The following is a 17252-nucleotide window of genomic DNA, read 5'->3' on the forward strand; positions in this document are numbered from 1 at the left end:
GTAGCTTATCTGGCGGAAATGGCAAAGATTTCGGCTTTCTTAAAGCAACAAACGCAAGAGAAGTTCCTTGCTGTTTGGGACAAATGGATAAAATTTATACAATTTAGATTGGGTATACAAAAATATCACATAGCTTTTTTATAAGTTTTATTTTTTATATATATATATAGATATTTTTTATATATATATATAAATATAAATTTTTTAATTTAATTTTTTATTTTTATTTCTTAATTTTTAATTAAGCCTATATTCTGCTCTGGGAAGCTCAGGGGGGGGAAGGGAGGGTTTTTGTGAGGGGTGGGGGATGGGTTTTTTTTTATATATATATATGTAATGTTTAGTTTCTTTTTTGTATATGTTGTCTTTTGTTTTGTATTGTTTTTGTTTTTTTGTAAAATTTATAAAACTTTCAATAAAAAAAAAAAACAGACTGCTCAACTTATTGTAAATGGGGGTTTATCAGAGGTTTTTACAATAGAAAAAGGTACAAGACAGGGATGTCCATTATCTCCGTTATTGTTTGTCTTAACATTGGAAATTTTATTAATTAAAATTCGGGAGTCTCAAGAAATAAAAGCAATAGAAATTAATAAAAAAGAATATAAGTTAAGAGCTTTTACAGATGACTTGGTTGTTACTTTGTATCAACCTACTTATTCGGTAGTTAAATTATTACAACTGATTCAGCAATATGGGTGCGTTTCAGGCTTTAAAATTAATAATAATAAGACCAAAATATTACCAAAAAATATGACTAATTGTGATAAACAGACTTTGGTCAATTTAACAGATTTTGAAGTTGTTGACAAGGTAAAATATTTGGGGGTTACACTATCTGCTTCTAATGCAAAACTGTATAAAAATAATTATGAAAAGCTGTGGATTGGGGTACAGAAGGATTTAATGAATTGGAATAATTTACAGTTATCTCTTATGGGTAGAATTGCAGTTATTAAAATGAATGTTCTGCCAAAGTTTCTTTTTTTGTTTCAAATGTTACTATTTTAAAGAATGAACTTAACTTAAATGAATGGCAGAAAGGTATTAACAAATTTATTTGGGCAGGGAAAAAACCAAGGGTCAAACTTAAAATTATGCAAGATTTCCGTGAGAGAGGTGGACTCAAGGTACCAAATTTGAAATTGTATTATGATGCGGTGGTACTAACATTGATTAGTGATTGGGTGAATTTAACAAATGTAGAAATACTCCATTTGGAAGGCTGGGATTTACTTTTTGGATGGCATGCCTATTTAATTTTTAATAAAAAAATGGACCGGGTTTTTAAATCTCATATTATAAGAATTTCTTTGCTTAGGGTGTGGAGGAAATATTATAGAAGTGATTTTAAAATACCATTATGGGCCATACCTTGGCATGCGATAGAGGGAATAAAGAAAGGAGTCAAGATGGATACGGTTTCTTATATACAATTACTTAGATGGGATGGTCAAAATTGGCAGTTAAAATCTTTGGAAGATTTAACACATGAAAATCTTACTTATTCATGGTTTCAATATAGACAAATAGTGGATAGATGGAAGACGGATTGTAATATGGGATGGCTTAGAGAAGATGAAAATCTCATCAAACAAGTAAGGGATCAAAGACCAACCCATATCAAGAGGGTTTATGGGGTTTTAGTGGAAATGGATTCAGAATCTGAATTAATTAAAGATTTTATGATTAAATGGGCACAAAATATTGGTGAATCAATTTCATTGGATACTTGGGAACTTATTTGGGTGAGGAATGTTAAATTCACACAAGCACAGAACTTAAGAGAGAATTTTTATAAAATGTTTTATAGATGGCACCTTGATCCAAAGAAAATGTCCATTATGTACCCTGATCTACAGCCTAAATGTTGGAGATGTGGTTGTTTGGATGCAACTTATTTTCATATTTGGTGGTCGTGTAAAAATATAAAAGCCTTTTGGATTAAGATATGGTGGAATATTCAAAGAATTTTTAGAAGGAGGGTAAAATTTACTCCGCAATTATTTTTATTAGGTATTATTACTGACTGTGATGCTAAGGAAGTTATACTGATGCTAAATTTGATCACAGCCGCTAGGCTGTTAGTTGGACAATATTGGAAGAAGGATTCTTTGCCTACCTTACAAGAGTGGTTTTATAAAGTTTCGTATTTGTCAGAAATGGCAAAGATTACGGCTTTCTTAAAGGAGCAATCTCAAGAGAAATTTTTTGTTGTATGGGAAAAATGGATAAATTTTATTCAACACAATTTGAATATGGAAAAATATTATTTAGCTTTTTCATAATTTGTATTGATTGCTTTCTTTCTTTCTTTTTTTTTGTTTCCGTCTTATGAACTTTTATTTTTTTTATTCTTTCTTCTTTCTTTTTCTCTCTCTTTCCTTTTTCTTTTTTCTCTCTCTTTTTAAAGTATTTTTTCTTTTTTTTCTTAATGCTTATATCATATATATATTATTATTAATTATTTTATAAGTTGTAAATGTTGTTTAAGTTTTTTTTTAAAAAAAAAATTTAAATAAGCCTATATTCAGTTCTGGGAAGTTCGGGGAGGGGGGAGGGAGGGGTGGGTCTGGGAGGGATGGGGTGAGGGTTGTTGTTTATTTGTAAAACTTCTAAAAAATTTTCAATTAAAAAAAAAAAAAAAGACATGAAGCCAGAAAGACTTGAGACACAGGAGCAGTTAATACTACGTAGGTCAGAGCGATGTAATAAAGGAATTCTGCCTGACAGGTATTCTGCCACAAGGTAAAGGTTTGCAATGTGTGGTATGAGCCAAGAAGTTATAAAGAGGTGTTGGCATTACCAAAAGCTGAACAAGAAAGATGGAAGGAGGCCATGGATAAAGAGATGAAATCCATGGGAGACCATGAAGTATTTAAATCAGTGACTTTACCACAGGGAACCAAAGCTGTGGGTTGTAAATATAAGAAAAAGGTATTGCCAAATAATGAAGTACAGTATAAGGCCAGGTTAGTGGCACAAGGTTTTTCACAATTAATGTATTAAGTCAATAGGTCTGATGTTTCTTCCTATCATGAAGGGAGGAGTGTTGGAATATTCATGAACAGGAAGAGTCATGTGGTAACTCAGTCAGCCAATGTGAGGAAAGTGCTACTGAGTCTGTGCAAAAAAAAGAGTATTGAGTTAGGAGCTAGATTTCCAGTCTCAAAGTTTTTGTATCTGGTCTGTCTCTGTAAGAAGTCTTCAATTGAACTATGTTGCTGTAAAGAAGAATGGTATTGTAAATATTTTTATATAAATATAAAGTTATTTGAATCAGCTAAATGCAGTCAACTGTAAGAGCTTTTAATTTATTTTTCACCAATTAGAGAAATTTAAAATTCTCTAACAAATTTTGAATTATCTTTTTCTTCTCTTCGCTTTGATGTTGTATATTTCCCTCTTCATCCTGTAATTTATTAATCCAGCTTCTTTCTCTCTGCTTCTTTAGCTTATACGATAGCCATCTCCCTGGCTTGTTTGCATTCTCAAAGTAATTCTGACCACTCCTTTTAATTTGTTGTGCTAGTTCTTCTTTCTCAACAATGGACAACTTATGTTTAATCACTTTCATTTGTTGTTTCAGGCTTTCATTTTGGGGGTTATGTTGTAGTTCTATTTCTAATCTTTGGAATTCCTCTTCTAGGATTTTTCCCTTTTGTTTCTTCTTATTTTCTCTTGCCATATAAGCTATAGCCACTCCTCTCACATACGCTTTCGTTGTATCCCATAAATTTTGTATGTTCGTATCCTCTTTTTTATTTTCCTGGAAGAACAACTTTAGCTGTTCCTCCAGCTTTATTTTAAATTCTTTGTGTTTTATAATCACTCTTTTTAGTCCATCTGCCTATTTTTTTTACCCTTTCCACCTGATTCTCACTGGGTTGGATCTCACCCAGTTTTATTCGCGTTGCTTTAAAGGTGCTTGGTGGTGATTTTGACTTCTGCTGTCAGCAGCTTAGTGATGAGCCATATTCCTATGGCCGGTCTTCCCCTGCCGGTTTGGAGAGCTGCCCTGGATCAAGCGGAGGTCCCCTCCTTGCCCGTCATGCCTACAGGGTGACTTTTGACCCTTTCCAGGGTCCCTCAGTGGGACGAATTTGGATGCAGAAGACAGAGCTTGCTTTCCTGCGTCCGCAAGTGCCGTGATGGCAAACCGGAAGCCAGCTGTATAATATATTCTTACCTAGCAACTAAGAAATTTTATAGTGGAGCCAATACATTGCAAAAGCCCATATCCTGTTAATAAAAAAAATCTGTTGATATCAAACCAAGTAATAACATCTTATACCGGACTCAAGGACAGGATTTTAAATACTTTTGGCTCAGTGCACAGGCTATATGAAATAGTTTATTTATGGAAAAGCGGATTTTAAAGAAAGATAACATTAAGATACATTATTTATAAATCACATTTCACCAATATTTCATATTTTTTCACAAAATTTTAGTATATATAATTTTGCCATATAACCTATATATTTTTCATCTGAACATGGAAAATAATGTTATTTCTTATTTTTCCAATAATTACATGGGTATGGATTTGGATTGCATTCATATAATAAATGTCAATTAAAATGGTAGTTCATGGTCGCATGTTTACCACATGTTATGAAATTACATTATACATCATTTTTTGGCATTCTTAAACAGCTCTAAGACCTGAAAAAACAGGAGTGGTTATGATTTTTTTAAGAAAGATTCTACAGTATGAAACTTTTAATATTTAACCATTTTAACATTATATATCACAACTGCTGTTCCATCTCTTTTTTATTTTGTTTATTTATTTTAAGAAATGAACTTTTAATAAAAAATCTCTTATTCTTTATGTACAGAGCTGGGGTGAGAACATGGTCAGCCGAAAGGTTTTGTGGGAGCCCTGCCGATTTGGCAGGGAAATGAGGAGCTTCAGCAACTGTTGTTGGGCTGGCGGCGGTTGGGCTGGAGGCTTGGAGGAGGGAAGAAAAAGGAGGAGGAAGCCGACGGAAGAAAGAAGAAGGAAGGTGGCAAGTTTGGGACGTCGGCAGTTGGTTTGGTGAAGAATTAGCCAGGCAAAGAGAGAGAGAGTAAGAGAGTTGGGCTTCGTGTCCTTTTTCCTTGTTTTTTCGTTGTGGGCAAGCTGGACAGAAGAGGGGGGAGAGAGGGGGGAGGTGAAGCCTTTTACTGTTTTTTCGTTGTGGGCAAGCTGGATGAAGGGAAATAGAGAGGATAGGTCAGGGAAGTTATATATTTTTTCCTTCGCTGGAGCAAGCTGGGTAGAGGAAGAGCAAGGGAAGAATTTGACTGGTTTGAACATATTTTTTTAGTGGGGAAAAGTTAGAGGGAGAAGGAGGGGGAACTAAAGAGGGTAGGTCAGGGAAGTTTTACTTTTTTTCCTTTTGCTGGAGTAAGCTGGAGGAGGCAAAGGGGGCAGAGAAGGGGAGGATTACGTGGAGTGAGGACAGAGAGACATATGAGGAGAGTTGAGAAGGGAGGTCCCTGCAAGTTCCAAACAGAGATTGACCGCCTTCACATCATGCAAGCTGCTGTTACCGGGGGCTGACTATCATCATCGTACACAAGCTGTTGTTACCAGGGACAGCCATTGGCTTATGCAGACTGCAGTTACCAGGACTGATTACCATCATCGTATACAAGTTGCTGTTACCAGGGATCGACCACCATTGCCCCCCTGTAAGCTGTGACTGCCTGAGATCAACCATCATTATTCCACGTGAGCTACTGCTGAGAGAGATCGACCATCGTCGCCTTGTGTGAGTGGCTGCCAATCGTGACTGAGCATCACCGCACTAGGTGCCTCTGTTAATCAGAGGTGCCAAAGTGAGAGACCCCTTGGACCAGCAGCCAGATCAAGTGAAGGCCAGGAGGGAGCCCAGACTTTAGGGGTCCCTATGGGGTGGTGCTACACATGGGGGCTCATCCAGGATTTCCTGTCCGGCCTTTTCTCTTTTTAGAGGGGGCGTAGGTAGCCTCACGTAGGGATAGGATTCAAGTGAGCAAAATGGACTCCACCACTGTTACTAAGTGATATGAGGACCAGAATAGTTAGTTAAAGTCAAGTGTAGTAATTGATGTCCCTGGTGATGTTTGGCCAGAAGAGTGAATTCTACAGACATTGAAGACCTTTGTCCCTGACCACAGGGTATATGTGGTGGACAAAAGAGTGGACCAGGACTTTTCCCATTTTTATATGCTGTTGGAGTGGAACAAAAGTGTTCCGGAGTGTTTTCAGGTTGAGAGTCTTCAATTGACTGAGGATATTAGAGCAGGGGTAATATTCCCAACTGTTTGGGCCACACTCTTGGCTTAACCATTGGGCCAAAAAAAGGAGACACATGCTTCATTTACTGTAGGGACACCTGAGGCAGGGTCTGTGCAGGCTGAGGGAAGCATGACTTCTATACAAAACTTGACTGGCAGCTATTGTGTAGGGGCTGGGTATAAGAAACTATGTATTTTCTCGGGGATGCAACAGTACCAAAGGGGGAGGAAGAATATGAAACCTGGATGGAGCAGGCAGTACAAGCAGTTGAAGAGTAGGATATACCAGATGCTCAAAAGAAGCGGAGGGTCAAAGAAAGTTTAAAGGGCCCTGCCGCAAAAGCTATTAGAAGTCTAACGTTGAGCCGAGGGCACTTTACTGTGCGTGACTACCTCTCCCTATTGCATGACGAATTTGGATCTGCTGAAACAGTTTCTAGCTTACTGTTTCGCTTTATTGTGGGAAGGGGGGGGCTGGATCCAACTGAGGTGGAGCAAGCCCGGATGGAGCAGCTTTTCCGGGGTGCTTTAGCCTCGGATCCACTCTGGGATGAAATAAAGACTGAAGCTAAAGGGAGTATCTGGGGGTATCATGAGCTCATACGGAGAGCTAGGGTGACAGAAGTGGTAAAGGAGGCCAAAGAGGCTACAGCCGATTTATCTTGGGATGGCCCCCAGGAACGGGAGTGAGGAAAGGTGGAAAGGATGATAATCGGCTGACAACTAAGCAAAGCTCAGATATCGAACTTAACAAGGATGGCCTCGTGGCTGGCAATGGATAGTCCACCTCCAAATGGAGATCCGGCCGGACCAGCTGGTGGGGGGGATGGGCCCTTCCACCTCAACCGACAATCCAGCAAGGTCAGTGATTTGTTACAACTGTGGGGGTGTAGGACATTATAGGCGTACTTGTAGAAAATCATATAAAAGATCAGGGAATTCAGTTCAGTCGGGAAACTATCGAGGCCCCAGAGAGGGAGCCAACTGGGTGCCCAGCAATATCAGCTAGCTCCAATCAAAGGGATGAATGAGGGCAGGTTGGGTGTCACTCCCCCATGAGTGGATCTCCCCCAAAGCTCCCATCGGCGATAGGGGTGATGGGAGCACCATCTTCAGCAAGAGACCCCCATATCTTAGAACCTTCCAAAGTCAGAGCGATAGGGCCCCAGCAACAGTCTTTGGGGACTCAAGTACAGACTGTTGAACCAGATGCTATGTCTCTCACTGCCAAAATTCCTAAACAGCTGGTGGGCCCCTCCCCGATGGTGCCAGTACAAGTGGATGGTATTTATACGAAGGCCCTCTTGGATTTGGGTGCACAAGTGAAGTTATTATATTGGGATTCTTATGATAGGCACCTGATGCATATACCCATACAGAAGTTGGGCAATTTGAAGATTTGGGGTATTGGAACTGAGAAGTTCCCATATGATGAGTACCTGCCCATCCAGCTAACAATTGGACCCTCTGTTACTGGGTATACAGAGACGTTTGACACCTTTGCCACTGTGTGTGCCCGCCTCCCGGGAGCTAGTCAGGGCTCATTGATTGTGGGGATGAATACCAACTTAGTTAGGATTTGCTCACCCTGACTGTCCCAATGAGGAATTACTCGGTTATAGGGGATATTCATCCCGCACTGCAGACAGTATACCGACACTTGATGTGGGAGCAACAGGCCAGGGGAGGTGGCATGCTTGTGAACCTCTGTTAGATTAGACTGGGAACAGCCTGGCCCTTACCTCATCCTTGAATCCGATCCTAGAAAGCAGAATTTATTTTATTTATTTATTTATTTATGAGACTTATATACCGCTTTAAGTGCAAGCACTCTCTAAGCGGTGTACACCAGTAAGCAATGTATATATATATATTTACATTGCCCCCAACAATCTGGGTCCTCATTTTACCTACCCCGGAAGGCTGGAAGGCTGAGTCAACCTTGAGCCGGTGAGATTTGAACCGCTGACCTGCTGAACACAGTCAGCTAAAGTGGCCTGCAGTACTGCACTCTAACTGCTGCGCCACCTCGGCGCAGAGTGGAGGTAATTCCAGAGGTGGTCTCTACAAAGGCCCTACAGCAGGCCAGAGGACGGATTTCAGTTGGAGTCCGGAATATTACAAACCTCTCTGTGAGGTTGAGAGATCGGAGGTTGTTGAGGTAGGTGAGCCCAGCCACCCCAATTGTGCCTCCTGATACTAGGGAAAAGACTGAGGGTGAGGTTTTAACAGATCAGTTCTATCCTAAAAACATGCAGCTTTCCCAAGAGTGGAGAGAGAGAGAGGGCTAGAAACCAGCTTTGGAGGTGGCAACACCTATTCTCAAAAGATGAGTTTGACGTGGGCTGTGCTGGGAGCGCTCAACATGTAATCCATTTGCAGGAAGAAAAACCCTTTTGAGAGACATCCCGGTGGATTCCCTGGAGTGACTTAGATGATCTTAGAGAGCATTTAGCGGAGTTGAAGAGGACTCGGATCATCAGAGAATCTCGAAGTCCTTATGCCTCCCCCATAGTGGTGGTCCGGAAGAAGAATGGATCCTTGAGAATGTGTATAGACTATCACACTCTTAATTGGAGGACCATTCCAGATGAGTACACAATCCCTCAAATACAGGATGTTTTGCAGTGTTTATCAGAGGCAAAGTGGTTTAGTGTGCTGGATTTAAGGAGTGGCTACCATCAGCTTCCCATGCATCCAGAAGATAGAGAGAAAACTCATTTCATTTGTCCCTTGGGGTTTTATGAATTCAATCAGATGCCTCAAGGTTATCAGGGGCCCGGGCGACCTTTCAGAGGCTGTGGGGAACATGAACTTGATACAGTTAGTCTACCTAGATAATATTATTGTCTTTGGTGAGACTCTTGAACAGCATGAGGAGCGTTTGGAGAAGGTATTGACAAGGCTCCATGAGGAAGGGTTGAAGCTGTCATTGGAAAAATGTCAATTTTACCAACCATCTGTTACATATTTGGGTCATGTTGTTTCTGTAGAAGGGGTATCAACTGACCCCACCAAGCTTGAGGCTGTTGTTTCCTGGCCTAGACCCCAAAATGTGGCTGAATTGTGATCGTTTTTTGGGTTCTGTTCATACTATCGGAGGTTTGTTGAAGGGTTTGCAAAGATAGCTCGTCCTCTTCCTGATTTGTTAAAAAAATGAAGAGGAAAAGGATGTGCCTATTTCATTGGAACCATGTCCATCAAAATAGGGGACCCAGGAAGTCTCGGGAATCTATTCAGGCAGAGTGGAGTGGGCAGTGTGAGCAAGCCTTTGACCAGCTGAAATGGAGGCTTACAAATGCCCCCCATCTTGGCTTATGCAGATCCTAACCGGCTGTATGAACTACATATTGATGCTATTTGGGATGGTTTGGGGGGGTATTGTATCAGGAGCATGACAAACATCTGAAGCCCATTGCATACATCAACAGGGGCCTAGCTGTAGCCGAAAATAATTATCCTACCCATAAGCTGGAATTTTTGGCTCTTAAGTGGGGTAGAATTCGAGGTTAAGACAGACAACAACCTACTCATGTACCTGCTCATAACTGCCAAACTCGATGCCACGGGGCATCGGTGGCTAGCTGCCCTTTCCAGATTCAGATTTACCAGCCGGGTGTGAGGAACAGGAATGCAGATGCCCTGTCGAAGAGACCTCATGATCGGGGGTACATGTTGAAGAATGGGTCCAATTGACCTCCGATGGTATTCAAGCATTGTAACAGGGGGTTGAGCACCGAGGTTGAGAAGCAATTGGGGCAGAGGCAGTAGGGGTCACTACTGCAGTTGTTCCTAACTTGTATTGTAACCCTATTCAAGTTAGAGGGGAGGGTATATTTGTTCTAAGAAAGATTTGAAAAGAGATCAGGTGGAAGACCCCTTTGTGGCCTGTCTGAAAGAGCTCTGAGAAGTGGTCAGTGAGAGGTTTTACTCACCGATCTATCGAGGGGAGCCCGAGTGTTGTATAAGGAATGGGACCACTTACAGCTCTGGAATGGTGTGGTTTATCGGAAAGACCCTTCTGACGGGCATGAGAAGTGGCAACTCTTGCTCCCAGAAAAACATAAGGAGTCAGTGTTAACTGCGTTATATGATGAACATGGACATCTGGGGCCAGAGAAGACTTTTAAGCTAATGAGGGACCAGTTTTATTGGCCTTGTATGAAGACAGAAGTTGGGGATTATTGTCAATCCTGCCTGCGTTGTATCCAAAGAAAGACCCTACCTTCCAGGGCTGCACCGATGGACCATCTGCAAAGCTATGGGCCCCTGGATCTAGTTTGCATCGACTTTCTCTGCCTGGAACCGGATACAAGTGGGTGAGGAAATGTATTGGTTGTGACGATCATTTCACTCATTATGCACAAGCCTTCCCAACAAAGGATCAGCATGCCATTACGGTAGCCAAAGTACTTGTACAGAAGTTCTTTGTATGCTATGGGCTACCTCAGCACATACATTCCGATCAAGGTAGAGATTTCAAAAGCAGGCTTGTCAAACAACTATTGGACATACTGGGCATTCAAAAGTCACGCACTTCCCCCTATCACCCACAAGGAGACCCACAGCCTGAGAACTTCAATCATACCCTTTCTTAATATGCTGGGGATGCTGACCGCAGAACAGAAACAACTTTGGACACAACATATTTCTACCGCTGTACACGCATGTAATAGCATGAAAAATGATGCTACTGGGTATTCTCCATATCAACTGATGTTTGGCAGGGAGGCTCGACTGCCAGTAGATATAACATTTGGCATTTCAATGGATGAGACCTCAATTAGGTTACATCGTAATTATGTAGACAGGTTAAGGAGGAATTTGAAGATGGCATATGAAAAGGCTTTGGTCGCTGCAGGGGTTCGAGAACAGAGAAATAAGAGGAACTATGACCTGAAGTTGAGAGTTCAGGATCTGCAACTTGGCAATAGGGTATTACTGAGAAATTTGGGCCTCCCTGGGAAGCATAAATTGGCATATCGATGGGGTTCTCAGCTATACATTGTCAGTGAGAAGTCACAGGGATTGCCAGTATATCGGATTCAACCAGAAGGGAGCTCAGGTCCATTGAAAGCATGGCATCGAAATCATGTATTGCCTTTAAATGAGGCAATACGAGTCTCTCAGCCAGCTGTTGCAAAAGCATCTGAACCTTGCTCAACAGGGAGAAGATCAGAGACTCAAGCACAACCTGATCCACCCGTGGAAGAAGAAGAGGACTCTGAAGAAGAAGAGGGTTGTATGGGTTGGTTGTGGTCATTGGAAGACATTGGAGCTACTTCCCCTGTATTAGATACTGAGGTGGGGCTTGAACAGCTTAGATCAGATGCCCGAGTTTGTACTCAAAGCTTGGGAATGGGGAGAAGCTCTCAGAGAACCTGAGGTGGATGAGCAGTCTGGGGAGCTGCCGGGACAGGAGGAAGTGCTGTTAGCTCCAGAGGCCCCAGGGCTAGAGGAGTCTATAGAGATAGGCCCAATTATTCCTGCTCCACAACTGCCAGAATTAGAGAATGGGCCTCCAGCCCCGGAGATCTTTGGGGGTGGAAAGTTACAGGAGGAGGACCCTTGCATTATTGCCGAGTCCAAAGTACAGAGATCAAGATGGGTGATACACCCAATTAGAAGATTGACATATGATGCTCTGGGCCACAGCACAGAAGAAGTGATACTCACTGCTAGACGAAATTCTGATTTACCTCCAGACACCTCAGATTCCCGGTAACAGGTTTTTTATTTTTGGGGGGACCAATTTTCTGGTACCCTGACATTTTCCCAGCAACTATGGCTGATATCTTCAGAGGTAAAAGTGGTCTACTCTGTGCTATATTTCTTGGGAGGGAGAGAGGGAAAGAGAGAGATCCTGTGTATATAGGCAACATAGCTGCCAAAGTTAAAAATTAACTGTTAATTCAGTTCTTCAAGTAGAAAATACACATTCCATAAGACAATTGTAATAAGCTAGCTGAAGGACCAGATTTGCAACATGACTTCACAGAAACATAAAGAGTGTTAACCAGAGGTCTTCAAACTTGGCCCTTTTTTTATTGAAAGTTTTTTAAATTTTACAAAACAAATCCCCTCCCCAAACCCCCCCACCCTCCCATACCCTCCCCCACCTCCCCAAACCTCCCAAACCCTCCCCCAACCTTCCCAGAGCTGAGTACAGGCTTAATTAAAATTTTTCAGAAAAAGAAAAGAAAAACTTAAAACACATATAAATCCTAAACAAATCTAAATACATTAAATTAAATAGGTTATCTTCTCTAAAAAAATAATAATTGCAATCATTAAACACATTATAATATACTCTAAACATTTTCTAGTATCATACTTATATTATTATCCATCATTCTGTATAAACTCCCTCCAAAACACAAATTTAAACATTACTTCAAACTTGGCCCTTTTATGACTTGTGCCTGGCTGAGGAATTCTGGGAGTTGAAGTCCACAAGTCATAAAAGGGCCAAGTTTGAAGACCCCTGGTGTTAACTGACCATTTAAATTCCAAGACCAGCTAAATTAAATCAGCATTCAAGGAGCTTGATGTTGTTTTACTGAACCTATTATCTATTTTTGAAAATGTTGGCTAATACAGAAGCACCAGATAACTGGAAAAATATGTATATTGTGCCACAAAGGGACGATACAGACACTGCAAAGTAGGCAATCTAAAACTGCATTAAGGAAGATTCCAAAATCATACTGTGACAGAATTTTAAGAATCTTGTAATTAGTCAATTTTGGCAGATTAGCTTATTGGCATTTTTTAAGTGACAACTTTTTTAGATGTTTTATGTTGGAGACATATTTCTTCACTTTAGGAAACGTCTAACAAAATTAGCATCCTATTAGCAAGGCAATTAAGTATAGGCTGGATTTATTAAATGGATTCATAAGCCATGACACTGATGGTTTCCACAAACATGAATGCTACAAGTTTTGATCATGGGCTTATGATTTTTCCAATGTTTGCTCCATTCATACATTCAAACTAAAAAAAAGAATGGAAAGAAATACAATCTTAGAGCTGTACAGGTATCCCTCAACGTACAATAGTTTGTTTAGTGACTGTTCAAAGTTGTAGTGGAACTGAAAGAAGTAGCTTATGACCAGTTTGACCATTGCAGCATCCCCATGGTTATCAAAATTCAGATACTTGGCAACTCACATATAAACACACACACACACACACTATTCAGAATGAAGTTAAAATACAAAATTCAAGAAGATATGAAAGAAAAAAACCATAAGATACAAGACAAAACATTTTTAAAAGGGTACATGTAAAAAACAACACATTTTACATATATTATCCCCACTAGTGGAATTCTACTTAATATATTATTACAATTAGTTTCCCCCACTTTGCGAAACAGACCCTTCCAAATTTTTTAAAATCTCTTAGTAACTTGTTGACCTGTCTTCTATATGGTATATTAATGACAAAGCAGTTAGCAGGCAAAACAATAATAGTAAAGCAGAACAAAATTAAAGTTACAAATCTCTCTGTTAACAAGCTGAAATTGTAATCCACTTGTAGGAAATTTAGCATGGCATCTTAACGATCCCGGATCACCCCAAAAGTTATAAATGGATCATCCTGGGTCAAACATCCATGCTTGTTTCTTAATATCCTCTCTTGCCAATTGTTGTTTAATTAAATGTAGGTAAATTCAGTCTCCAGAACATGTCTATTTTTGAATTAGAATACAAGCAGAAGAAGTTACTAGTTAACTGTAATAAATCCATCCAGTCTCCCTTAGAGGAAAGGGATTCCTTCATAGAGGAAAGGAATTTGTCTCCCTCTCTTCCAGCTAAGGCCCTAATGTTGGAGAAATATACAGACTTAAATTTCTGAACAATAAATGAAATCCACTTTGCTGGTTCTTCAGCCATGAGATTCTCTCTTTGATCTGGAACTGGATCAAAGTCCTTTTGTGTATCTTTATCCAAAGATAAAGCTTCAGGCTGTAACATTCTTTGAAGACTCATTAAAATTTGATCAAGTTTATGTAAGAGAAAACCAGCTAGAAGCCACATATATTCCCACCCTTCTTTCTGAAATTTCTACAATGTTCAGTGTACAGACATTGTTCAGCCATTTCAACTTAATCAGGGAACAAAGAACAAAAAATATTTTCCTCTACATTTCAATCCAAAATTATAAGAAAAGATCAATAGAAATAAATTGCAGATATTTTGCAAATTCAAAAAATACAGAATCCAGTGGTGAGAGTCTAATGTCTCTTCATCACCTCCCCAAATGTTGTCGAGCATTCTATATGGAAGGGGCAGAGGTTATCCAGCACAACATATATCAGAAGGAAAAAAGAGAAAAAGCAATTAAGAGTCCAGCAAGGGGTTGAAATAAATCAACATTCAACTGCTGATAAATTTTTAAAGCACAAAGCAAAATAAAACAATAAAGTTAAAAAGTGGAAGTTAAAATTCTGGCATGACTAGAAAATGAAATAAATGCTTGACAGGAAGATGGATATGCCCAGTTACTTTTCAACCACTTCCAGAGGGAATTGGAATCTTCAAGACCCCTCTTCCCCACTGAGTCCACAATCATCCAAAGGTCTCCTTGGGTCACTCCTAAGTGCTGCCTTTCAAAACCAGGGAGCAGCACTGCCAAAGAACTAGCTTTTACAGTGAAATCAGCATAACATTGGTAAGAGAAAAAAAAAAACCTTACCGAGCAGCAGCCATCTTGAAAGGAGGGCACAATTGACTCATATTTATGACAGTTGCAGTATCCTGGGATCATGCAATCACCACAAGTAGTCAATAGGGAAGCCAGATTCACTTAACAACCATGCTACTAACAACTACAGTGATTCACTTAACAACTGCAGCAAGAAAGGTAGTAAAATGGGGCAAAATTCACTTAACTGTCTCACTTAGCAAAAGAAATTTTGAGCTTGTTTGTGATCATAAGTCAAGGACTACATGTCCATGAGGATTTAACACAGAAAATACTAAAAGAATATTCCAATTTTTCTTTTCTCAAAAAACATTGTTAGTTTGACACACATTGCTGAACTAAAGCTCCAATATTATTTAAACCAGTGGTTCTCAACCTGTGGGTCAGGACCCCATTTGGGGTCGAATGACCATTTCACGGGGGTCGCCAAACAAAGCTGTCTGCCATTTTTCCCCCTTTTCTTTGGCCACACCCCTGGCACCTGGTGATGTATAAGTGGTTGGGGGTCACCACAACATGGGAAACTGTATTATGGGGTCACGGCATTAGAAAGGTTGAGAACCACTGATTTAAACCGATCTGAAGGTAACTCAGGTTTAAAAACTCATCTTACATTCAAGGTCCCACATTCTCCTATATATGCTATGTTTAATAAAAAAAATCAGACATATGATTGAAATTTAATATTTTACATTGATTCCTTTTAACTGGCTATTCTCCTCCTACCAATTCTTAAGAACATAATTTTCTATTAACCACAAGTGCCTATTTTTAGAACAGAATTAAAAGATATTGACTTCTTCTGGAACACTTTAACAATGTTGTGTATTATGTTCCAATTTTTAGTTAGTCTTTCATACATTATTTCATTTGATGATTTACAGAGCACATATAGCCTCAACAACTATTTATACTTCTGATATAACCTTAAAAGGTATTGTTTACATCTGGGTTTCTGTGATGGCAATGTCAAGGTTGTACAGATTCTTTTTCTTCTGACATGCCTGCCTTTTTAAATAACAAGAACATTAAACAAAAAGAAAGCATTTTCAATACAAAATTCAGATTCTAGGGTTTATATTTATCAGTGTGCAACACAAGAATGATTTCTTAACTTTAAGAGCAGTAAACTTTGCTGGGTTTTTACAGACTTCACATATCCTACACACACATAGACACCATAAAAATTTAAACAAGTCCTTTTAAGGTTGCATAGCTTCTGTCTTTAAAAAAATTCCTTCAAGTGCCTGAACTGTAATGGTAGTTTCTGCAGCAATTACTTGTCACCTTATTGGAGTCCAGCTATGTTTAACAGCTGTATATGTAGTCATATTTCATATATTTCTACAAAATACAAAATATAAGATGAATTACTAGATGAAAAAGAAAAGGCTAAAATGCAATTAAAATTTTGGAATTCATCCAGTTAAATCCAAACTAAAATAATACTTATCAAAAGAACAAGATTTAGTATCAGTTTTCATTTGCAGAAATCAAGTATGGGTCATGTTTACCTTGAATATGTTCAGATATATAGACTATTTCTTTGACTTCTGATGCATTTTAATGTATATTATATCCTAGTTCGAATTGTTGTCTGTGACTATATATTCTTGCTGCATACAGAGGGATAAAGAATTGAAAATCACACACTTTGCTTATACTATTGTATATTTCACATGTTTAACATCAAGAAAAATTAGTGTGATATAATGATAGGTTAGTTGACATAATGTGAAACAAGTAGATAAGTCATAAAATTAATAAAGATCACATGGTTGTCTTACACAAAATACTCCCTATGTGCTTTACTCATATTATAAGCATGTATGCATGCTCAAAGTTAATGTAGCATGGAACATTCATGAATAGGATGTTCTACTTTAATGCTGTACATTACATATATGCCTATATTTTATTATGTCTAAAGGCGATAAACTGTGTTGTTGTTGTTATTGTTTTTTTAAAAATCACTTGCTAGAAAGTTATATCTTGGTAAAGAGCTACTGTTATGCCTATCGAGAAAAGATCCATCCTTTTCCCCATTTTTTTCAATTATACCACTGAAGATATTTCAACTATCAGTTTTAGAGGAAGACTGGCTAATGTAGGGGGGGGAATCAAGTAAGGAATTAGTCTGGACTCATTACACATAGGCAAAAGAGGGCAAGATCTGACCATACTTGAATGCCTTTGAATTTTATCTAGTCTAGCAGATCACTAACCTGAGAAGATTCCTGTGAAATACATTAGGCATGAGCAATAAAGTA

General features: G+C 39.2%; 1 protein-coding gene across 1 annotated transcript; it reads left to right on the forward strand.

Annotated features, from left to right (window-relative positions):
• Window positions 1–3259: 3259 nt before the first annotated feature.
• LOC120317584 lies at window positions 3260–12322 on the forward strand. The gene is made up of 2 exons (XM_039364272.1): window positions 3260–5075; window positions 8653–12322. The coding sequence occupies exon 2, from the start codon at window positions 10708–10710 to the stop codon at window positions 11653–11655; it is 948 nt and encodes a 315-aa protein (XP_039220206.1). The 5' UTR covers window positions 3260–5075; window positions 8653–10707; the 3' UTR covers window positions 11656–12322.
• The last annotated feature ends 4930 nt before the right edge of the window (window positions 12323–17252 follow it).

This window comes from Crotalus tigris, unplaced genomic scaffold (genome assembly GCF_016545835.1).
Source record: "Crotalus tigris isolate CLP2741 ecotype Arizona unplaced genomic scaffold, ASM1654583v1 scf7180000019707.1183690, whole genome shotgun sequence".
Classification (NCBI taxonomy): Eukaryota; Metazoa; Chordata; class Lepidosauria; order Squamata; family Viperidae; genus Crotalus; species Crotalus tigris.